The sequence below is a fragment of the Equus quagga genome, chromosome 15 (assembly GCF_021613505.1).
Source record: "Equus quagga isolate Etosha38 chromosome 15, UCLA_HA_Equagga_1.0, whole genome shotgun sequence".
In the NCBI taxonomy this organism is placed as follows: domain Eukaryota; kingdom Metazoa; phylum Chordata; class Mammalia; order Perissodactyla; family Equidae; genus Equus; species Equus quagga.
The window spans coordinates 79,048,862-79,072,404 of record NC_060281.1 but is presented as its reverse complement, the minus strand read 5'-3'; the positions used below and the strand labels follow the sequence as shown (position 1 = coordinate 79,072,404).

At 46.0% G+C, this 23,543-nt stretch overlaps 1 protein-coding gene across 1 annotated transcript in view; it reads right to left on the bottom strand.

The window, feature by feature from the left end:
* Nucleotides 1-1,769: 1,769 nt before the first annotated feature.
* The window catches only part of CCDC60 (coiled-coil domain containing 60), a 157,737-nt gene continuing 135,963 nt past the window's right edge, over nucleotides 1,770-23,543 (bottom strand). Inside the window, exons 8-15 of the mRNA XM_046641027.1 lie at nucleotides 20,688-20,922; nucleotides 14,193-14,277; nucleotides 11,033-11,104; nucleotides 8,897-8,959; nucleotides 8,096-8,218; nucleotides 5,746-5,877; nucleotides 3,972-4,161; nucleotides 1,770-2,108 (exon numbers count right to left, since the gene is read on the bottom strand). Of these exons, the coding sequence (XP_046496983.1) occupies nucleotides 2,007-2,108; nucleotides 3,972-4,161; nucleotides 5,746-5,877; nucleotides 8,096-8,218; nucleotides 8,897-8,959; nucleotides 11,033-11,104; nucleotides 14,193-14,277; nucleotides 20,688-20,922 (1,002 nt within the window). The 3' untranslated portion in view covers nucleotides 1,770-2,006. The remainder of the gene's footprint in view (nucleotides 2,109-3,971; nucleotides 4,162-5,745; nucleotides 5,878-8,095; nucleotides 8,219-8,896; nucleotides 8,960-11,032; nucleotides 11,105-14,192; nucleotides 14,278-20,687; nucleotides 20,923-23,543) is intronic.

Genomic DNA, 23,543 nt, shown 5'->3' with positions numbered 1-23,543 from the left:
ACCATTGCACTGATCCTCTAGTGTAATTAAATGCCAGCTGTGCTGGTCACCTGACAATTGAGATATGTATGAGTCATATATTAATTTGGCAGAGTCCCCATCCTGTGTCTAGTGGGAAGCCAAAATGTGCATTTGAGATTTCTATAAATCTAGGGAGCTCATGTAATAGTAGTCTATTTCTGACTTTCTGCTCCTACTAAACTATTTCATTCAGCTCTGAGTCCCTAAAGCCCTTTCTTTGCCCCCAAGCAGGCCCCGATGTAGAACATAGTCTCTTTTTCTTGTTTCCTCAAAACATCACTCACAGAGGACACTGGGTGTGTGTGACAGAAATTACTGAAATTCTAAGGTGATGAAGTGGAAGGGGTTGGTTTTCCTCAAGTTCTTAGAGAGCCTTTGGCCAGCCCCACCCTGGGAACTTTTCTCTGGTTGGTTTTCTCCCAAGGTCCTGCCTCCCTCTCATATTACTCAGGCTGCTTTTCCTTCTTCTTCTTCTTTTTTGGCATTCCTCCTTTCTTCTCTGCTACTGCCACCCAAATTTCTGTTTAACACAGAGATGTTTAGAGTCTCTTTTTTTGCAGACTCTTACAGACTGTGTCTCACCTTTACACCACAATGTCTTGTCAAGGCATCATGCTAAACAAACGGTATAAATGTGGAGAGATGTGTGATGTTGGGCAGTCCCTCCACCCTCCCCATCACCTTTTGCTGACCTGTCTGTCTCCATGTAAACTCCACGAGTGCAGGGGCCTTGTCTGCTCTGGTCATTGCTGTATCCTCAGAACCTAGAGCTTGGTTGATGCATATTGGACTCTCAATAAATATTCATTGAATGAGTGAATAAGTGACTGAATAGGTGAACAGATGCGTGAGATATTGCTTAGACTGAAAAACAGTGTTAATTCAACTCCCCTCTCCCCTTTCTGGATTATCATGGAGAGATGTTGAGGCTCAGCCCATATGAGTGTTCTGATAATCCAGGCATAACAGAAAATCAACTCCAGTTGTTTAATTGTTAATTCAACTCAGCAATCAAGCTTGCTTGTGCAACCAAGACCACCAGAAAGTATATGAGGACTCTTGAAGCTGAGATTTTCTTGCACATCATTGGCCATGTTGGGAAACTGCCCTATCCATCCATCCATCCATCCAACCATCCATCCATCCATCTATCCAACCATCTATCCATCCATCTATCCATCCATCCATCCATCTATCCAACCATCTATCCATCCACCCATCCACCCATCCATCCATCCATCCATCCATCCATCTATCCATCCATCCATCCATCCATCTATCCAACCATCTATCCATCCATCCATCTATCCATCCATCCATCCAACCGACCATCTATCCATCCACCCATCCATCCATCCATCCATCCATCCATCCATCTATCCATCCATCCATCCAACCAACCATCTATCTATCCAACCATCCTTCCATGGCAATATATATAAAATTGAGAAACACACTCTAGCTCCATTGGTGTGAAATGAAGATAGCATCAGTACCTAATTAACCAAGTTATTGTGAGATTTAAATGATATTATCAGGCAATAATACCACCCAGCACTGGGCTCATTGCCTAACAAAAGCTTAATAAATGGTGACTGTTATTATTAGGATATGAATACCATGCCCAAACTGCACATCTACAACTCTTTCCCAGCCAGACATCAAACGTTCAGTTCAATTTTATTATCCAGAACTTGGGGAAGAGGAATAGGGTGAAGGAATCTGGAGAGGAAGTAGGTAGAGTCAGGCTGGACCAATGAGGAAGAGAGACTGGGAGGTTGGGGCTGGGGTGTGAGGGTGAGGGGAGTTTCCATTTGGGAGTATCTCCCTCTAGATTGTTGCCAGAAGTCAGTCTCCAGATGATTCTACTATATCGTAGTGAGTATCCATGAGAGTAGGCAGGAAGCAGAAACAGAGGCGGGAGGCAGAAACACAGTGTAGACTAACCCTCCTCCACTGGCGTAGCTGATCGACTCAGACCTAGACTACACCTGGGCACTGTGGGGCCGGATGGGGATGTTGATCCGGTTCTGCAGCCAGTTGATATAATCCTCTTGGGGCATATGGATGATGTGTTCTCGCACAAACTGCAGGGCAAATACAGTGGCAGCCTCAGATTCGATCTGCAAGCTGGACTCCATGCCTCACCCCCTCCGAAGATCCCAGAAGACTGGTGATTGAGGCTCATGGCTCCAGGATGCCCCCAAGCACTCAGGCATTCATAATGCGAGGAGCATCATGCTGGAGAGGTTCTCTCAAGAAAGAGACCCCTTTCTAGCTTCCTGGTTCACCAGGCTAATTTTAAGCCCCTTCTTGTCGCTATTGACCCAAAGAAATGTGGAGAGAACAAGAGAACCCAGCTGTCTGCATTTTCCTTTCTTTTCTACTCCTTAAAATCTTTTAAAAAAGTCATTTGTCTTTAAACATTTTTGGTTCATAGACCCCTTTGAGAATTGATGACAACTATGGGCTTGCTTCCAGGAAAGGGTGAAGATACAAGATGTAGTTTCATATAGGATCTAGATTAAGAGACCCCCACATCCAGGTTATCAGAAGTTTTGTGACATTCTCACTGGGAGAGGATCATGCCAAGATTTACTAACCAGGGCCATGAACTCACTTCAGAGAATGGGGGAGCCTCCTTACCTCTGTCCTCTTACCCACTCAGAGATTGCTTCTTCTATGTCCCCATAACTGGCAGGTGGAAAGTAGACCCCATAACTGGCACGGAGGGGTGGACAGTTGCTTTAGAGTTAGTTTTGGACTAGCCTACCAGAGTCTTTTCTGAAAGAGTTTCATGAGATGCAGGGAGTGGAGACTGAACATATGAATTTGTCTACAAGGTCACCTCCCTTCCCCCACTCCTGACCTTGCACCCGTCTATACACACTCCAGTCAACCTGTGGAAGAGCCTGGCATGAAACATCAAGAGGCCTGAGAATTCCACCATTTGAGTCACTTCTTTATCTTGAGGCATTGAAAGCCCTATTGAAATGTACAAGTGCCATCTGATAAAATTAAGGAAGTGACTCTATTAACATTTTTTAACTCCTTAGTGTGAAAGGCTTTCCCCCTCCCTCCCATATGTTGATAAAGATGCTCCAGGAACTTCTAGAGTTCTAGAAAGTTCTAGGAAGTTCTAGAGTGGATGGTGATGGTAAACCACTATTGAAAACCATTCAGTGGTTCCTCAGCACCCTTGAGATGAAGACCTAAATCCTTAACTTGACCTTCAAAGGTCTGCACAAACTGACCCCTCAGTGCCCTTGGAAGCATGCATCTCCTTGCTTCCTTCCTTCCAAACACCTAGGTTGCAAATGAGTTCTTCCAATAAGCCAAGTGGTCTCTTGCTCTGGGGCCTTTGCACATGCTCTTCTCTCTCCTGACCTGCTCTTTCCTCTTTTCTTCGTGGTGCTATCTTTTCATCATTCAGGTCTCAGCTTAAAAGTCACCTTGCCCAGTTGCCCTAGTTAAGATAAGTCCCCTCTATATTTACCTTAAATCAGTTCTCCTCAAACTTTATCGTGCATAGAAATCACCTGGGACCTCATTTGAATGTAGATTCTGCGTTGGTAGCTATGGTTTGGAGCATTTCTAACAAGCACGCAGGTGAGGTCCAGGCCGATGCTCCATGGGCCACAATTTTGGTAGCCAGATATAGAGTGCTCCTTTTTATGATTACCAGCTATTTTATTCATGTGCCCATTTATTTATGGCTCTCTGAAGCCCCTGAGTTTCCAGAAGGCAGAATTTACAAAGAATACAATATCTCCTGGAGCTGAATGGCCAAGGTCATGTGACAATCCCCCCCATTAGATGATTAGCACCATAAAGGCAGAGACTTTGTGTGTTTTGAATTGTGGCCCTAGCACTTAAACAGGGCCTGGATGTTGACAGATGATGGAATGAGGGCACCCTAGGCATCGTGTGGGGAAGGACGTGGTAGTTACCTCAATGGCCACAGCAATGTCTGGAGAGCACAGTTCCCAGATTCTCAGATCCTGCAGGACCTTCAGGAGGACGTGGGGCCGGATCCTCAGGTCCAGGTTTTCCCCAAATTTCTGTAGTTTTGCCAGGATCTTTTTGGCGGGGCGGAAATTCTTCAGATCCTCAGGGAGTTTGGACAGCAGATCAAAGTACCTCCAATTTCAAGAAGAGTGGGCCAGTTAGGAAGCAGCTGGGAGATGCGTACGGGCAGCTCAGGTCTCCATCCCCTCTCTGTCTTTCTACCACGCATGTGATGTCTCCAGGACAGTATCCATCTTTATCTGGGGGACTTTTGTCCATTATAAATGTAAAGAGCCCACAGAACATGCAAGTCTTTTATTTTTTAATAATAAAAGCTCCAGTAAAAGCTGGAGCATGATTTACATCTCATTAAAAAAACAAATTAAGGGCATGCTTTAAAGAGATGCATTTACGATTTTTCTATCAAGCAGCCAATGTGAAAAGCTAGAAGAAAGGAAGGCACATTATGATTTTGAAGTTTCTCTTTTGAGAGTTAATCAGACCAGGGAAGGAAGGACATCTGTGGGATACCTTCCAGTGTGCAAGAGGCTCTTACACATAAGATGGAGGAGGAGGAGGAAGAAGTGTGTGTATTTCCCATGTCCCTGACAGTGAGTAAGCTTGGCCCACAGGTTTTGTGTGTCTCAGTGGGTTTTGAGAACCTTTCTGAATGCTGTAACAGAATGTCAGTGTAGTTTGGTAATCCATTCTTGAGATGGTGGGAACGAGATAGATTCTCACCTGGAGATGGTTCAGGTGTGATCAGGGATTAAGGCAAGAGACAGCATCACTTAAAAAAAAAAAAAGGTGAATTTCCCCCCTAATATATATGTACCCATTGTGGAAAAATTTGAAGGAGAAATTGATTATCCACCATACGTCTTGGACTACTCATGCTGCTTTATATTTTATATTTTGTGATGTATATTCATGTCTCCTCATAAGCTCCCATTCCACCTTATTAAAATCATGGAAGAGATTCTGGGTACATTTTCAGACTTCCTCATCTTCCTCTTAGATCTTGATTTACTCTCCCTCCCAGGATGGAGTTCGTGAAATCACAGTTCATCAGACTCCAGTTCTGTATTGCAGATGAATGTAGAGACTGGGGTCAGACCAGGATTTAAATCCTAACATTACCTTGTTTGTAAAGTGGGGATTAATACGTATCCTTCGGGATTTTTGTGGGGGAATAAAATAGATAATTTGTGAAAATTGCTTAGGGTGGTGTCTGGCATCCAATAATTACTCAATTCATGCGCCTTTTTGTTGTACTTATTATCATCCCCGTGCTGGGGCACAGTGCTCCTAGGATGTGCCTGCCTGGTTTTGTATCATTAAGGGGTTAAGTTATTTGGGGAATATAGTGATGACGACATAGACCTCAGAATCTGTAAAATTTTCAGGTAAATTTGCCTATTCTGCGTTTCCCATAGGGGCTGGTGAGTTAGTTTTTATTTGCAAGTCTGAATCGAGCAGAAGATAAATATGGAGAACACAGCAGGCTGAATTATCTGTGGTTCAAGAACTGAGGAGTTCTTGCCTGACTGTGCTCCAGATATAGGCTTCTGGGACGCCCTGTCAGCAGCCAAGGACAGTTTTGGAGTGATGTCTCTCTATGTCTTGAAGGATAATGGGATCAAATGTGATTTTGTGACAATAGCCCTCCCTTCACCCGCTTCAAGAACCATCTTATCTGGCTCTCAGGGTCTTTACCAGTGGTCTGCAATTTCTTCTGCGTCTCCTTTTACCACGGGGACTTGATGTCTCATTTTTGCTGTATCCTTTTGAAAATTTGAGACAAGGCTGAAAGAATGGAACTTCTGGAGACCTCTCTCTTCTTGGCGCCTGCATCACAGGTCATATGAGAAAGAGGAAGAAGAATCAGACCCTCCTCTCCTCTCCGTTAGCCGTCCTAGCTGCCCTTTGAGATCTGACTTCAACACCTTTTCCTTCTATAACCCCCTCAGCCACTCTAATTTCCAATCTGGCTTTGGCCACAAAAATGACACAGCTCTCTCCAAGGTCCTGAAACGCTCTTTTCTTGCTAAATCCAGGCACGTTTTAAAGATCAGCCCTCATTCTCTCCCTATTTTTGATTGCATTTACACAGCCTTCTCATTTGTAAAATGGAGGATACTAATGGTTCCTAGTCCTTAGAGGTGGGGATTGAATGATATAACGTGTGTAAAGTGCCAAGCTTAGTGCCAGACACACAATAGGTGTTTAACTCGTGTTGGTTCCTCTCTTCCCCACTCCTGTTATCATTTCGTGCATATGTCCTATCTCTCCAAGGAGACTTTATATTATAAATATAGCCATGTCACTCATCTATATATGAATTTCAATGGCTTTTCATTTTACTTATCATATAGTCCTCTGAGTGACTTGCCCTGCAAGGGATCATTCGGCCCCTACGACATTTTCCAGCTTCTTCTCTGTCTTTCCCATCCCTTCTCTCCCAGTATTTTATACTTTGGCTCGTGATCAAAGTCTCTGAGATGAAGTTCAACCTCCACAGCTGGGCTAGGAAAGCCTTTTATGATCTGGCCTCTGTCTATCTCTCTGATTACCTTGCAAATAACCTAAGCCCCAGCCACATCTGCCTACTGGCAGTTCCTGGCCCACTGTGTCCCTTCTGGCCTCTGGGACTTTGCTGTTGCTTTTCCCTGGAACTCCCTTCCCTCCTATTTTTCCTGTGTGATTCTCTGGGTTTGAATTCCACATTTACTACTCAACCACTGGATGACATTTGACAAGAGACATCTCTAAGCCCACTTTTCTTACCTATAAAATGGGTCTGAATAATAGCACCTAAACCATAGGATTGTTGTGAGGGCTAGGTGATAAATGAATACAAAGCTCTTACACCCGTGTCTGGTACATTGTAAATGCCCTGGAAATATCATCTGTTTTTTTTTTCTTGAGGAAGATTAGCCCTGAGCTAACTACTGCTAATCCTCCTCTTTTTTTGCTGAGGAAGACTGGCCCTAAGCTAACATCCATGCTCATCTTCCTCTACTTTATATATGGGATGCCTACCACAGCCCAGCTTTTGCCAAGCGGTGCCATGTCCGCACCAGGGATCTGAACCAGTGAACCCCGGGCTGCCAAAAAGAGGAACCTGCGAACTTAACCGCTGCACCACTAGGCCGGCCCCTCATCTGTTTTAATTAAACTGAAAATGTAGCTTCCTCCAGGAGGACCTTTCTGATTGCTGTCAGAGGCTAGGCAGGACATCCTTTTTCTGTGTTCCCTTAGCCCCCTTCTTATTCCCATATTGACTCTCAACAACCTGTGTGGTAACTGCCAGTTTACTTGTTTGTCTCCCTCACTAGACTGGAAGCTCCTGAAAGGCAGGGGCATGTCATCGTTGAACCCGTGGCCTGGATCAGCTAGTCCATCCACGCTGAGAGGGTGAGAGGGCACAGGCTCATCATGCAGCCTGTGATGAATGGATGAGTTCATTGGGGTGAATGGTCACTGCAGTGAAGGGGTAGGCTGAGAAGGGAGGCAGTTATTGCGTTGTCAGAATAGAAAAGAACAGCTTCCCATGGCTTGCTGGTGCTCTTAAAATCATGATCCAAGGCTTAATTATGACACTGATGGCTGTGCATGACCCAGCTGTCACCTACCACTTTTCCCTCCTCTTCAAATTTTCCATGTCCCTTCCAGCCTTGGGACTTTGTATGCACCTTTCCTGCTGCCTGGAATGTCCTTCCACCTTCTCACCACACCACCAGCTCCTCCTCATCCTTCAGGGCTCAGCCTTAAAGTCACCTCCTTAGAGAAGTCTTCCTGGATTACCCAACCTAAGTTAGGTCCCCATGATTTCTCTCTCTCTCATAGCACTCTGCTCTCTTCCTGCATAGCAATGATTATAATTTGTAACTATATATTTTATCAATTCACTTATTGTGTGTCTGCCCATATTTTTCAGGAGACTATAAGCTCCCTGAGGGCAGGGAACAAGTCTTTCTTGTTCCCTGCTGTAGCTCCAGTGCCTGGCATCGCGTGGGCACATAGATGAATGTCTTTGAGTAAATGGATATATGCATGCCCTTACTTCATGAGGATTTCCATCTTGTCCTGCAGACAGAAGCCAGCCTCCTGGGCCACGCTGTAAAACTTGGCCCTCATGGCGTTACAAACCCCACTCTTAGAGTGGATGATGTCACGGTTGGTGCGGCTGTAGACACAGATAAGAAGGGCTTGGGGGATTGGGGCCAAGGGACAGACCCTTGAGGCTGGCCTCTCTGGGCCCCAAGGGGCTCTGCAGTGGGGATTCCCTGTACCCCCTGAGTTCTCCGTCCTCACCCGTAGCCTCCCTCAGCAATCCCCTGGATGTAGGAAGGACAGATCTCCCCAACAACATCAGGCTCGTGGTTCAGGCCTTATTAAACGAGCCCACAGGGAGACTCCTGGTCACGAGAGCCCAGCAAATGTTAAAGACAGTGAGATGACGGAATTTGGAGCCGGGAGATTCAGGTTTCAGCTCCAGCACCACCACTTCCTAGCTGTGTGGGTGGGGCAAGACATTTCCTCTGGCCAGATTTCAGTGTGCTTCTCTGTAGAATGGGATGATGCTCCCACCTCATAGGACTGGTTTTGAGGAATAAGCAAGATAATAAATATGGAATGCTTTGCCCAGTGGAGGCACAGAGGAGGAATTTCTTCCCATTGTCTGTGTTGTTGCTCAGCATCTTGGCCATGAGCCCCCTGCCCTGGGAGTCCCGTGTCCTTCAGCAGTGTCTATGGCTTCAGGGGAGTCTGGTCTGCACTGGGTTATTTCCACACCCCTGGGAAGATGGAGTGTGGCCATCACTGTCCCTCTTGCTCGTCTCCTTCCATTGCCCACCTGGCCTACCTTTTAGACTTCTTTTGGACTGGCTGAATGTGGCTCTCTCCACTTGTACTGCTGGATCTGTCACTGAAACACAAAGGGATAGTTTCAAATGCCTGGAGCCTGCTTTTCATTAAAAGGCACCTTTAGGGCACCCCTGACATCTACTAAACTCCGGGATTCAGGTAAGGGAGGAGGTTCTAATCAAGGCACCAGTCATAGAACTCAGTGTGTATTTTTCCCTCCTCTTAGCCTTTGCTCCCACCATACCCTGCCCAGAGAGTCCTCCTTGTTTCTTTTCCACCTACTCAAATCTTCCCCTGTTTAATGGGCACAGCAAGTTCTGCACGCTCTGACTCTTCTAGTCCAACACTGCCCTCTGCGTATTGTTAGGATGACATATTTTCTGGATCTCAGTTTCATTTGTATAAAATTGGTCTCTCCTTCTGGAGGATAAGTTTATTGTGGACCCTTCCATCCTCCCCTCTACACCCTTCAGCACTTAGTACAGGGCTGGGTATAGATTTGGTGAAGGCATGGTTAAGTCCTTCTAGTCGTATTGTCTTTGGTGTTCCTGACCCCAGACTTCTTTCAAGGATTCTCTTCTCTAAACTGGATCCTTGAGCTGAACACGCATTTCACTTGACTTGGGAGGCAGATAGAGCTGGGTTCAGAGCCCAGACCCTCACACCGCCACCTCCCGGTCCGTAGGCAAGCAACTCTACTCTGGATCATGCTTTCTTCATCTGTGATCAATCAGGTCCTCATGCTCTTTGACCCTTTCCAGGTGTGGGCTGGTGTGTTTGGATTCCATCTAGCTGCCTCAACCCCTGAAGATGAATTCTTTTGGAGAGCATGTTTGGCTTTGACCTTTTTCCTATAGATGGCTCTCTTCTTTCCTAGAGCTGACACTGTGACTCAGGGAGGAGGTGGGAGGTGAGGGAAGTAATGTTATCAACTGTGATAAACAAACAGAAATAAATAACAAAAGCCCCTTTTGATTTTCTCAGTCTTCCCTTCCCTTGGCCCTCCTTGAGTTTCAGCCATGCTGGTCTTTGCTCAGTGCCTCTAAACTTCCTCCTGTCTCAGACCCTTTGCACACGCTATTCCCTCTGCTTGGCGCATTGTTTGTACCTTCCCCAGTCATAGGCTAACTAATTCTTTTTTTCTTCAGGTCTTAGCTTAACTCAGTTGTGGTTAGGACCCTGGTGCTCAACATACACTAAATCCTCCATCCTTCTCCTTCAGTACACATTCCATAGTCATGATTATATGGCTAACTCTGTGGGATTACCTGACAAATGCATGACTCTCCCACTAGTTCAATGATTCTTAACCGTGGGCAAGATTCAAGAAGTCCATGAATGTGGATAGGGAAAAAAGCTTACATCTTTATTTTAACTAACCTTTAAAAGACATGGAAATCACAGGAATTTGCATATCACATTACAATTATGGGAGATATTTTGAAAAATCATTCACACTTGACACTAATCCAAAATTATGGTAGTTATTAGACCTGCCGCAGTCTTGTTATATAACACAATGCTAAAGAAGCTCATAGATCACCATATGCTGAATTTGGTTGTGATACTGTAATGTACAGTACTATAGATTTCTTTGTAAATCTTTGTAACTTATAGTAAGCATTTAAAGGCATTTTTCTGAAAGGAGTCCATAGGCTTCCTCAGGCTGTCAAAGGGTCTGCGGCTCACAAAACGTTACAACCCCAGTCCAGACAGTGAGATGGATGAGCGCAGACTGCATTTGTCTTGTTTGCTGCTGAATCCACCCAAACCTAGCACCGTTCCCAGCACATAGTGGGGATGGAGGAATGTTCTCTAGATGAGTAAATGAAATGGGGCCAGACCTCCACCTCCCCATCACAAGTCACCCAAGGTAAGAGGGAAGGAGGCGTCCTGGAATACATCCTCGCTACTTCTTCTTTCACTGCTGGCAGATTTTAACTTTATGGTACACAACAGTTGGGGAGAAACACTTGGGTATCACCCCCAGCCCTGGGATCTAAGGGGCTTTCCAATGAAAAAGGGAGAAGTCCTTCACCCTGCCCCACTTTCCATGGTCTGGTAGGGGGGTACCTCTGCCATGGCCCCTATAGCTGTGGTGCCTCCACCTGCTGCGGGCCCCACGCCATCCTACCTTGACTTGTGGGTGGTCTGCATGTCCTTGTAGGCAGAATCGCTCTTGTTTTGTCTGAGCATTGACAAGATGCTGCAAAGCAAGGTGAGCCTCTTAATAAGGCACTGAGCATACGGTGCTCCTGAGGCCATAAGCATCTTTGGGAGGAGGGAGAATTCTCTTTCTGGAGAGGACTCCTTAGACTCTACCGGGCGTAGGAATCATCTGGAGAGATTGCTAAGAACACAGACTCCTGGGCCATACTCTCAGAGACTCGGGATACATTAGGCCTGGAATGGGGCCCTAGAGACTGCTTTGAAAGCCACACACACACACACACACACACACACATGCATGCACACACTTCTGATGCAGGCGTGAAGAGACTACATTTTGAAACCTTAGAATGTCTCAGCATACTGTGAAATAATGCCCACTTGAAGCGCTTGTTAAAAACCCATTTCCTCTGGTGATTCTGATTCCGTTGGTTTGGGAGGAAGACCAGAAATTTGTGTTTTTCACAAGCACCCCAGCTGATTTTGATCCCCAGGGACATTTGGCAAACAGTGTCATAGGATTTTAAGAAAAGGCTGTCTTTCTTGACGATGCTGTGGTCTGAATGTTTGTGTCCCCCTCAAATTCATGTGCTGGAATCCTAACCCCCAAGCTGACGGTTAGGAGGTGGAGCCTCTGGGAGGTGATTAGATCACAAGGGTGGGGCCCTCATGAATGGGATTAGTGCCATTATAAAAGCGACCCCAGAGAGCTAGCTTGTCCCTTCCACCAGGTGAGGTTATAGTGAGAAGATGACTGTCTATGAGGAAGAGGTCCCTCACTGGACACTGAATCTGCCGGCACCATGATCTCGGACTTCCAGCTTCCAGAACTGTGAGATACAAAGGTCTGTTGCTTACAAACCACCCAGTTCCTGTTGTGCTTTTACAGTAGCCCAAATAGGCTAAGACAGATGACTAGAGAGCGGTCCGCCCTTGAGGCTGGGGGCTGGGTGGGTTGGATTCGAAGTGTTCCTAAGAACCCCAGAGTTCTATGTCAGCCCTGATGGGAGCAGATTTAACGTCTAAAGTGAAAAGGGAATCCAGACTCTAAAGCAGGGAGGGAAGAAGAAATTCTGCAGCTTCTAACTGTCTCTGCAGCTCCACAGCGAAGCCTTCAATATCTGCTGCCTTAGCGAGGGCTTAGGGAGACTGTTCTCCGGGAGGAATCGACGAGGATGGGAAATTTCAACAGGTTCTTGCACTGTAACCATGGTAATTTTAAGGCTAAAGTGAATGCAGAGGCCACATGATGAGTTTTGTGAGGACCAGGTTCCCGTGTGGTTTTGTCTTTGAGGACCTTATGCAAATCACTCGCTGCCATTTTTCTCCATCTATGAGACAGGGCGACCATAATGGGTGATGGTTAGTACACCTGTCTCGGCAACGTGCTGCGAAGATGCCGTGGGACACCACGTGTGAAATCAACAACCACCACCACCAGCACTGCCACTTATTGAGTGCTTACGATACGTCAGGCACATGCTAATATGCTAAATGCGTTATCTCACTAAATGCCTAAAATAACTCATTGAAGGAGACATTATTATCATAACAGTAATAATACTTTACCAGGATAATATAAATTAATTCTCACTACCACCCTTTGGGATAGGTTAGTAATGAGCCCCATCCTACAGAATCAGAATCGGGCTCAGAGAGGTGAAGAAACTTGCTCGACATCACACAACAATTAAATGACGGGAATGGAGATGCACACTGGCCTACTTGGTTCCAAGGCCAAAGCTTTGCTGATGCACAATCTCATCTTAAAGATGAGAAAGCTGAGGTTTAGAGAAAGGCTAAGTGACTTGTTCAGAGGCACCAGGTTGTGAACCCATGTCAGTCTGACTCCAAACCCGGGGTTCATGCTGTGAGTTCTTACAAAAGAAGGAGCCTCACGGAGCTCATGCTCCATCATTATTGTCTGTCTCTAATGCTGATAAATCAAACTCACCAGCCGGGGCCTCAAGGGCCAGCATTGTCTCCGAGTGTCTCCAAGCGCCACCCTCTGGAGCCCTGACGCGAGTTGAGGCAGCAGCAGACAAATTCATCATGAAAAAGCAGAGGCGGGTGTGATGCATGTGAGGGTGCCTGGTGAACTGTAATTATGGGAATAACAATAACCAATAAGTCATCGCCGGCATCCCAGTAGGCTGAAGGCGGTGATGAACCTCTTCCAGCGCCTCATTTATTTTCAGGAAGTAATTTGCTTACTTAGAGGGATCTACACCGGGGAAGGGAATTCCAACTCTAGCCTACGTTGCTCTCTGAGGCTGATCAGAAGCTCTGTGGACGAGACTTCCTGCTGGAAGGAAGACACCTCAGGTTCGAGTCTGACACTATGAGCCAACCATGCTTGCCACTGGCTTGAAACGGAAAAGGATTCTTGTTGCTCTTAGGATGGAAAGCAGAATCCTTGGGGTGGCCTCCAAGGTCCGTACAGACTCATGCCTCTCTCCATCCCATTTGGGCTAAATTTCGGTTCCTTGAAGGTGCCATGGTCCCTTTGACCATGTTTGAACTATGGTGCTTATGATGTTTTCTCCTCCCTCTGCCTGCCCCCCAACTTTGGCTGGCTAGCTCTTTCTCATGCTTCACCCAAAATCTCAGCTTAAAGTTTCTTCCTTGGAGGAAACTTCTCCTATCCCCAACCCCAACCCAGACTAGACGGAATACTCCTGTTATTGACTCTCGCAGGCCTGAGCTTTCCTTTCCTAACATTTTCTGCAATAATTAGTACCTAGTCCATGCATATTCATAAATATTCACCAAAAGATTGGGTGATGCCCTTAGGATTCCTGGGAAGCACTGTTGCAGAATGGTTAAGAGAATAGTTTTGGGAATTAGAAAGATCTGGATTGGAGTCATGGTGTTACCATTCATTAGCTGGGTGACCTTGAACAAGTTACTTAGCCTTTTTGAGCCTCACTTCCTTCTTTGTAAAATAAAGATAACAGTACCTACCTTGTAGGGTTGTTGTAAGGACCCAGGGCGGTGATACACACAAAGGACCTAGTTCTGTGGTTGTCACAGAGAAAATGTTCAATAATTGGGACCTGCTGTTGTTAACGTTATTGCTGTTATTCTGCCATCTTTTATTTGCCCCAGGAGTCAGGTGAACATACCTGGGCGCTTTTCTTTGCGTCCCATTTTCCATTGCGATCGTTCTCCGGGCATCTTCCCGCACCATCTCCAGGAGCTTCTGCAGATCTGATGGGAACAGGAGAGGTCACTGTCTGGAGGACACTCTCAAGACAGGGCTGTGCAAGGCAGGGTCCAGCCCCAGGCTGATGTCGCCTCTGCTTCCGAGTGTTGGGAGGCTGGAGAGGGCTTAGATCGGGGTTTAGGGGACTTTTATTTTCATACTTAATATTGTTGCTTTTTGCATAGTATAGAAATATTTCTTTGTGCCTGACTCTTGGGGGTTGAATTGTGTCCTCCCAAAATGTATACTGAAGTCCCCATTCCCAATACCTCAGAATCTGAATTGTTCACATTGTGATTTGGAAATAGGGTGACTGCAGATGTAATCAGTTAAGTTAAGGCGAGGTCATACTGGAGTAGGGTGGGCCCTCGATCCAGTAGGACTGGTGTCCTTATAAGAAGAGGAGAGAGACCCACAGGAGAGGATGGCCACGTGATGACAGAGGCGGAGACTGGACTGATGTCGCCTCTACAAGCCAAAATGCCAAGGATTGCTGACCACGATGAGAAGCTGGGAGAGACAAGGGAGGGTTCTCCCCTACAGGTTTCCGAGGAAGCACGGCCCTGCTGACACCTTGACTTTGGATTCTAGCCCCTAGAACTGTGAGACAGTAAATTCCTGTTGTTTCAAGCCTGCCGGTCTGTAGTGCTTTGTTACGGCAGCCCCAGGAAACTGATACACTGACGCTCTCAAAAGTCGGAAAATGAAATATAGGTGGAGTAAGCTATGTGTTTCGAGGAAAGAGGGAGATTGGAAGTCCTAAGTGTTTTAGATGGATACAGATTTGCAAGGACCTGGCACTGTTCTTGTCACATAGGAGTCTCGGTCAATATTTGCTGAATAAGTAAATGAATGACTAAAGAGAAAAAAGAGGGGAGGATTTGGGAGATGATGAGCTCAATTTGGGATATCAGTGAAGAAGGACAATGGCAGCAGAAGTAACACATCTTTAGTAGTGCTTGTAGGCAGCTCAAGCTGAGGTCTCAAAAGCCGTGGTTAGAAGGGTGAGCCCAGTGCTTCCCAAGGCATTGGTGTCCAGCCTTGTTTTTAAATGCAGTCATGGGGTTCCAGGGCAAGGGGGCTCTCCTTAGTGACCTTGGAGCATCTAGCCTGTGACAAAAATCAACGTTTGCCCATTTTCCACTCCCCCTTCCTCATTCTCAAGTAGTTTGGCTTCCTAGTAATTTGTCGGCATGATTCCATTTGATCTCAATCTGACCTTCATTTTTTTCCTGCCATGCCCACCTCCCCTACTGCTACACATCCCAGAATCCTTGGGCTGTTTCCAGAAGTCTATTAAGGAGGGAGGTGTGGCTGGTTCCTCCACTTTCTTCCCTTCTCCTGGGAACCAAGCAGCAACATCGAACTTCTCCCCACCCATTCCCCTCACCAGCCTAGGGGTAGGTGGACAGCAAGTGACCCCAGCGACCTGGCACATTGGGCAGCTCTCCTAGAGAATTATGTGTAAAGCACCACACTTCACTCAATACCCCACAGGTTTTTTTTCTGCTTGCCAATAATGCCTCTGGGCAGGAATGGTGCCCACCAATATCAACCTCCATCCACCGATGGGGGACTCCGAGGCCCCCATCTACTCCTCACGGCTATGGAAGAAGAGACTTGTTTGGAAAGGGTACTGATGCCACAAAATAGAGTGTTCCTCAGGAAGACAGTCCTATGTTGGATGCCCCCACTCAGAGGAACCCGCTCAGTTCTGTTCTCAGGGTTATGGGGATACTGTTACTCAGTGCTCAGAGACAACAGCATCCTGTGTTTTCAAGTACCAAATCATATCCCCAGAGAAAAACACCTGACTTCCTTCCTCCATCTTCCATCCCAAGTCTGTCTAAGAATCTCACTCTTGAGTGACTAAACCCATTTCTTCCTCCCTTTGGGGGAAAACAGAGGGAGTCTTTTTACTGTATGGGGTTGGTTTGAGCGGGGAACATTTGATGGCATATGACCCATCTTTTCGAGTTGCTGTTTAAGTGAGTTTCTCCTCTAACAGTTCCAAGGCTGGAAACTTCAAGACTGGCAGAAGGGATGGTCCGGGCTTTGGTTTCTTGGGAACCACTCTACCATTGATTTGAGGAGGGGGTCATTCCATGGAAAGGCCACAACCTGCTGTCCCCAACGATTTGCATCCACAAAGACTTCATTATGCAGCCTGCCCTGGAAATTAGACATTGGTCAAATGGTGTGTCTCTCAGAATAGGATTCATGAATTCAGAATCAATTTGAGGAGGTTTTAGAAAGCAATGAAAGCCTTGGACATTAATCTTCTTTTGTCAAGGCTGTGACGAATGGGATGGAGGTTCAGGTACAAATGGAAGAAAAGAGTGGGAAGGCAGAAGTAGAAGGTCTTTCTGTCCATGATATAGGCGCCCTAGTCATTGTTGTGCACCTTCTGTGTGTCAGGCTAAAGGTGGATAAGACATTATTGTTCCACGCCTGCAGGGAGCTCACATTCCTCTCTCCTTTCTTCCTTAGTAATAGATTGTGTGTGTGTGTGCGTGCGTGCATGCACATACTTTTTTGTGTATGAGGGGAAGCATTGACTAGCCTAATTTCCCAACATCCTTTGCAGCTAAGCCTGTCCCTGTAACTAAGTTCTGTGCAAGGAGATTTTAGTAGAAGTGTGGTATGGAGCTTCTGAGAAGGCTGCTTAAACTCAGCTGGGAGTGGGCACTTTTGTACTTCACCTACTTCCTTCTGCTTCCAAACTGGAATGTAGTTGTAATGACTGGCTTTCCAGCAGCCATTTTGGATCATGAAGTGATCTTGAGCATGAGAGAAGAAAGACAAAAGGAAGTAGGATCCCTGATGATCTTTGGAGCCACCCTACCAGCCATGGATTGGTCTTCTTTAATCTGTAAGAAAAATAAACTTTCATCTTTTTTAAGCCACTATTTTTCACATTTCTTTACCCAGCCAGAAAAAGTTCTTACCCAATATAGTGAGAGGTAGCTATAAATTAAATTTAAGTACTCAATAAAAGCAATTGCAAAGTACTAAAAGAGTTGAGAGGAGTGACCCAGGAAAGTCAGAGAAAACTTCACAGTGGAGGGAACATTTGAGCTGGGTCTTGAAGGTTGAGTAGGAGTCCACCAAACTGAAAGGTGAGAGAAGAAAGGGCATTGCAGACAGAGGAGGACATGAAAGGATGTGTATTGTTTAAGAAGAGGAAAGTATTTTGGTGAGGCTGGAGTGCCTGGTATAAGGCGTGAAGTGGCAAGAGCTGAGCCTATTATAGGCAGCCTGGGACAAGATTAGATGTAATATCTTAGAGGCAATGGGGAGTCATTGAAGGATGTTAAGCTGGGGGGCACTACATCAGATTTTTAATTTAGAAAGTTCCCTTTGGTTCAACATGGAGAAGAATCTGTGGGCAAGTGAGAGCATGACAAGAAGCAAGAGACTATTTAGGAGACTGTTGCTGTCCTTGAGGTGAGAGGAGATGAGAATCTGGACCAGTGATGCCCAACTCAGGTGCCCACGGAGGTCAGGTACCAAAAATGAGTGACGTGGTCCGGTGTAAGAAAATCAAGTTTCTATTTTGGCCTTTCAGTTTTTACTTTTTCTAGAGACTTGGGTAAAGCATAGAGATTGAGTATGACTTTAGGGCCAGATTGCCTGGGTTCAAATTCTGGCTCTGTCACTTACTAGGTATGTGACTTTGGGCAAATGATTTAACCTCTCTGTGCCCCAATTTTCTCAACTGTAAAATAGGCAAGAAAAAGGTTGTTGTGAGGATTAAATGTATAAATATATATAGTATACACATATAGTATAAGCTAGAATAGTGCCCAACACATAAAAGTCCTCCTAAGTGTTAACTATTGTATTATCATCATCATCCTTCTAAGGAAAACAACAGAGCAAACGAGATGATAAATGGCCACACACTTGGCCAATTGGGAGCAATGAAATGACTGAGGGTAATAGGGAGTGGTGGGGATTGTGGAAAACTAGAGAGCATATGGCCCTCTAAGAGAGACAGCTCCAGTTGAATGTTGCCATGCAGGGTTGCAGGCTCACTGTTGCCACAAAGAGTGATGTTTTTCTTTTAAATAGGAATTTTTGTGTAAAAACCTCTCAATCCTAAGAAGTCACTCCTACTTTTTCATTTCTTCTCTTAACAAAGCCTTGTGTGCTAAAGGAAACATAAGTGGCAGAAACTGGCCTATGTGCCCCAGTTTTCTATCTCTGAACTAAGACGAAAGCAATAGGAATGAAGAGGGTGGGGTTGAAAAGAGCTTTAGGAAACAGTACGGATTGGAGTAGGCAACCGGTTCGATGGGGAGGAAGGTGGCCATTGGGGAAGGGTCTGCAGTGTTTCTGGTGCCTGGAGAAGTGGCACCATTCGCCCCTCCCCTCACTGCACGGTCTCCTTCCTCCCCTGCTCGCTCCTCCCTCCAGCATTCAGGCTGCCACTGGGAGGACCTTATGCAGGTTCTGGGACTGAGTTCTTGAAGCTGAGGATGCTTCTCTGCTCTTGTTATCTAGGAGCGAGGCTTTTAGAGTTAAAAGACACACAGCATGGATATAACGTTAATAACCACACAGACGCTTTTGAAAAGAAAAGCAAGTCATGTTACTCCTGGACTGAAAACCTTCCGGAGAATTCCTGTTGCACTTGGAATAATTCTGAGGTCCTTACGTTGCCCTTCAAAGGCCGTGAACGCTCTGACCCCCGCTTCCCTCCGTGGCTTCATCTCTTCAGGTGTCAGCTCCAAAGTCAGAGCTGAGAGAGGCTTTCCTTGACTGCTCTGGCTAAACTAGTCTTTCTCTAGCCCAACATCTCGTTTTATTATCTTCTAATCATGTATTATCTGCAATTGCCCTGCTTTTTATGGTTTTCTCATTTATTGTGTGCTTCCTCCTTCTGAAATATAAGTGTGGGGAGGGCAGGTACCATAACTCTCAGTTCCAGGCGCACAGTAGCTACTCAATAAATACGTGTTAAAATGAAAGAGGGTCCAAGAAGTCCATGAGTCACACGTCTGCTGACAGTTTCTCTTAGTTCCTCTTCATCTCGGGTAATAATTCTGTTCAGCAAATAGCCTGTCAGGGCTTGGAGACTTTCTTCATCCTTGACAAGGAGGATGGTGGGAATTTTTCTCATTGGCAGTCATTACTCTGAGTCCTGACCGCCTACAGGACTTTTGTACTTCTGCTATTTCTAGTTTTGATGATCAGGGTTCCTGCCGGGCTTTCTGGTCTACCGTGACCTCTTGTTTAACCTCTTTGAATCTACACTACATGCAATCCTTGTCTGCTCAGCCCAGCCCATCCTTGGTTGCCATGGGCATTCTAGATGGTGTAAAATAACACTTGGCTGGGCAGGCAGGCCTCAGCGTGGACGTCACTGAGAGGACACAGCAGATGGGGACAGGGACACAGCAGGAAGGTGTCCCACGCACCAGAGTCAATAACTTCCCAGTGGGCCAGCCTCTTTCATGCCCCTTTTTCTTTCTTCCTTTTACCGTCTCCATCTTTCTGTATAAATCCTTTCTTTTCCTCTCTCCTTTTACTACACAAGCTCAAACCAGGTAGTTCTAAGAATGAATATTTTACACGACTTATGGGATCCATCCACAATTCTATCTGGTGGAGGCCCACAGGTTCCCCCTAAAAAAGTATGAAAACTGTGTATATGTGTATGTTTGAATTTTTTTTTTTTTTCTGGAGAGAGGGCCCATAGCTTTCAACAGATTTTCTAAAGAACACTTGTCCCCCAAATTATGGACCACTGAAAAAGTGGGGGTCACAGAGTGATACAACTTCTGTATATAAAACATTCAGAGAAGGCAAATTCCTAGAGACAGAAAGCAGATTTGTGGTTGCCTGGGGCTGGAGGTGGGAGAGGAGAAGGCTTGCCCATAGATGAGGGGTTTTCTCTTGGGATGATGGAAACTTTCTAAGATTAGATTGTGGTGATATCTACGCAACTATGTAAATTTACTAAAAATCATTGAATAGTACACTTAAAAATGAGTGAATTTTATGGTATGCAAATTATCTCACTAAATCTGTTAAAAAGGTAGACATCAAATTTCAAAAGCATAGTATGAAAAAAATGTAAAATATCTTATGAATCATTTTTTATATTGATTACGTGTTAAAATGACAATATTTTCTATAAATTGGGCTAACCAAAATATATTGTTAGAATTTTAAAGAGAGCAATTGATGACCTCTGGGGGGGTCTCCCAAGGGGAAATGGCTTGGGGTAACCCATGATATGGAGTCTATTTCTGATCTCCCCTGGGGGAAAGCAAACGGATCCCAGGAAATTGAACAGGGCTAGGGGACCCCTGTGTCTCCTTTAATTGAGTGGGGGCAGAGGGGGAGCAGGAGGGGTTCTTGATGTCTAGCTTCAAGGCAGACTGATCAGGTCGCAGGTAGGACTTACTGATATGGAGAGGTTCTTCCTCCTGCTTGGTTGAAGATGATTCATTGTCCTCAACGTCCTTGCTGCACGTGGCCTGGGTGGTCACACTCGGGGGCTCATCTGAGCCGGGGTTCACAGAGACCATGCTGCTCTGGGGGGACGACCCCCCGCTGGTCCGAGACAGACTGAGTGTGGAGCCTCGCCGGCTCGGTTTGCGGGCAGTGGGACGTAGTCCGGGAATTTTGAATTTCTTGGTCTGAAGGAAAGAAAGAGGACAGGGATTTCAGAAAGAAGGAAGAAAAGAAAGGAAGGAGAGAAGGAGAAAGGAGGGTGGAAAGAAAGGAAGGAAGGAGGGAGGAAGGGAGAGAGAGAAGGAAGGAAGGAAGGAAGGAAAGCAGGAAAGAAAAAAGTGAAAACCTGGCTCTGAATGTGAATTCCTTTGGCTCTTTCCAACGTCATGAGAGATCCTGGGTCTAGAGTGTCCTTCTGTCACAAATTGAGGTAAGTTAAAAATGTGTATTATTTGGAGCAAATGTGATGGGACTTGCTCTCTTCAGCGAGCGCCATGGTTGCCCAAGCAGTCACCCCAGGAAGCCAAACACACATTCCAATGACGTTGCCATGGACCAGGACTGTTTTTGACTTTTCTTTTGTAATAACCATCAGAGTTGATTTTTAAACTGTGGGAGGCTGGGTCTCATTTCTTTAGCTATATCTTGGTTTTGACCTCAAATGGCACGTATCAACTTCTTGTTCACCCATTTGACTCCTAGGCCTCAAAGAGTGAAGATTTGTGTCACTGGGGGTTTTCTGAAGAACACAAGATGGAGGAAATTCTAGGCCTGACATTTAGGAGGTGGAATGGGGGGAAGCAGATTTGTCTGATGGGGTGGCACTCCTAGGGCGGAAGGAGCCACGGCTGTGGTGGGTGGGAAGGTCTGGATGACAAGCCCTAGGAGGTAACTAAAGGGTAGGTAGGGGAAGTTCTGTGAGGGGAATGTGAATTTTGGGAAGGAAAGGAGTCAGGCATGTGTGTGTGAACCTTCTTGCATGATTGGAGTCACTTCAGAATGTGCTGTGCAAGGTCATGTCCTCACTTAACTCATCATCCGAGTCTTAGAGAGGCTTCCTAACTTGCCCAAGATCGCACATCTAGCAAGTGGCAGAGCCAGGACTTAAATCCGGGTCAGGCTAACCCCAAGGCTGATTATTATGCCTTGCCGAATCATGCTTTAAGCAGGGGCCAGCCAGTGGTGTATTGGCTACGTTTGCGTGCCCCACTTCAGTGACCCAGGGTTCACAGGTTCAGATCCTGGGCACGGACCTGGTGCTGCTCATCAACTCATGCTGTGGTGGCATCCCATAATAAAATAGAGGAAGATCAGTGCAGATGCTAGCTCAGTGACAATCTTCCTTACACACACACACACACACACACACACAATACTTTAAGCCGTGCCTTTTTGAGTGGCATTGAAAATGCGCTTGATCTCATGCTGATGGTTCTTTATGACCTCCAAAATACTGGATTTTTACAGTGGGGAAGAATAGGCCCTCAGATGCTCCAGAAAAAGAGCTCAATATGGGCCTGGGCTATAGTTTATGCTCAATTAATAGAAATAATTTCATTTGAGAACACTTAAAATGAAAGCTCTTGCAGGGCAGACCAAGGTCTTCCTTTGATGGAACTCGTAGTGTTTGATACCCTGGGAAAGAAGATAAGGAGAAGAGGCAGCACTGACGATCACCCAACATTTAATAAATAGCTGAGTGGAGAGAATTCTCTCTAGCAGGATTCATCCCAAGGAATCCACTGGGAGTGATCAGAAGTAATTTTTTGATTGGCTACCACCGGGGGTCCTAAGTGTGGGTGGAACTTCCCTGCTCTGGAAGAGGGGAGGGATTTCTTGGCTGCAGAGGGGAAGAAGAAGGTGGGGGAAGGGGGAAGACCAGATACGGGGAAAGCTGTGGGGCTTAAGATGTGGTCTCTCCCTGTGGCAGCCCCCTCCCCAACAAAATCTTCATTGAAATTCTACCTAAATGATGGAATGCTTCAGGATGTGACAGACTAGGGAACTGGAGTTTGAACTGGGTTTGCCCAGATCTCCTAGGGGTCATACAGGTTACAAAATGACTGTGACAAAGGAAAAGCAAATACCAAAAGTTGGCATGTTCTCTCCCTTGATAAATTAAGAGCTTGATGCAGTGACCCCTTTGTCCTGACATTGCAGCTGGTCAAGAGCTTTCACAGGAAGCCCGCCTACTCCCTGCCACCCTGGAGAGAGAGGATGTCAGAGCTCAGGGATAATATATGTGGAAGTTGCCTCTTCTTGTTTCATCTCGCACAACATGAATTCCTGACTCTGGAAACCAGCTCTTCAGATCAGTGTCCCTTTTGGAGGCTGGACAGATTGCGTGAGGCGGGGCAGCCTGGAGTCTTGTAATGAGCATGGACTGGGAGCCAGGGGACCTCAGGGGAGCCTTGAGCAAGTCACTGCCCTGCCTCAGTTTCCTCATCTATAAAACAAAGAGGATGGACTGGAGTGACCTCTGGAGAATTGTCCACATCCAGAGTTCTGTGTGCGTCTTCCTCGTGCTAGGATTTCAACTTGTGCTCCTAAAGTTGCCATTAATTAAAATTCAATTAATAACCTCAGCCAGGAAATCCAAAGTGAAGAGGTGACACTTCTGATTAATTGAGAGTGGCAGAAAAATAAAACGTGGGGGGAGGATGTGACAGGCAGTTTCAGCATCTTGCTTCCCCTTTATTGAACTGACTCTCTGAATTGACTTAAATCCCCAAATGCTTCTTTCCTATTTTTTACATTTCACGCAGGGGCGGTGTTAACCAGCTGCTGTGTTCCAGCTCAGAGGGAC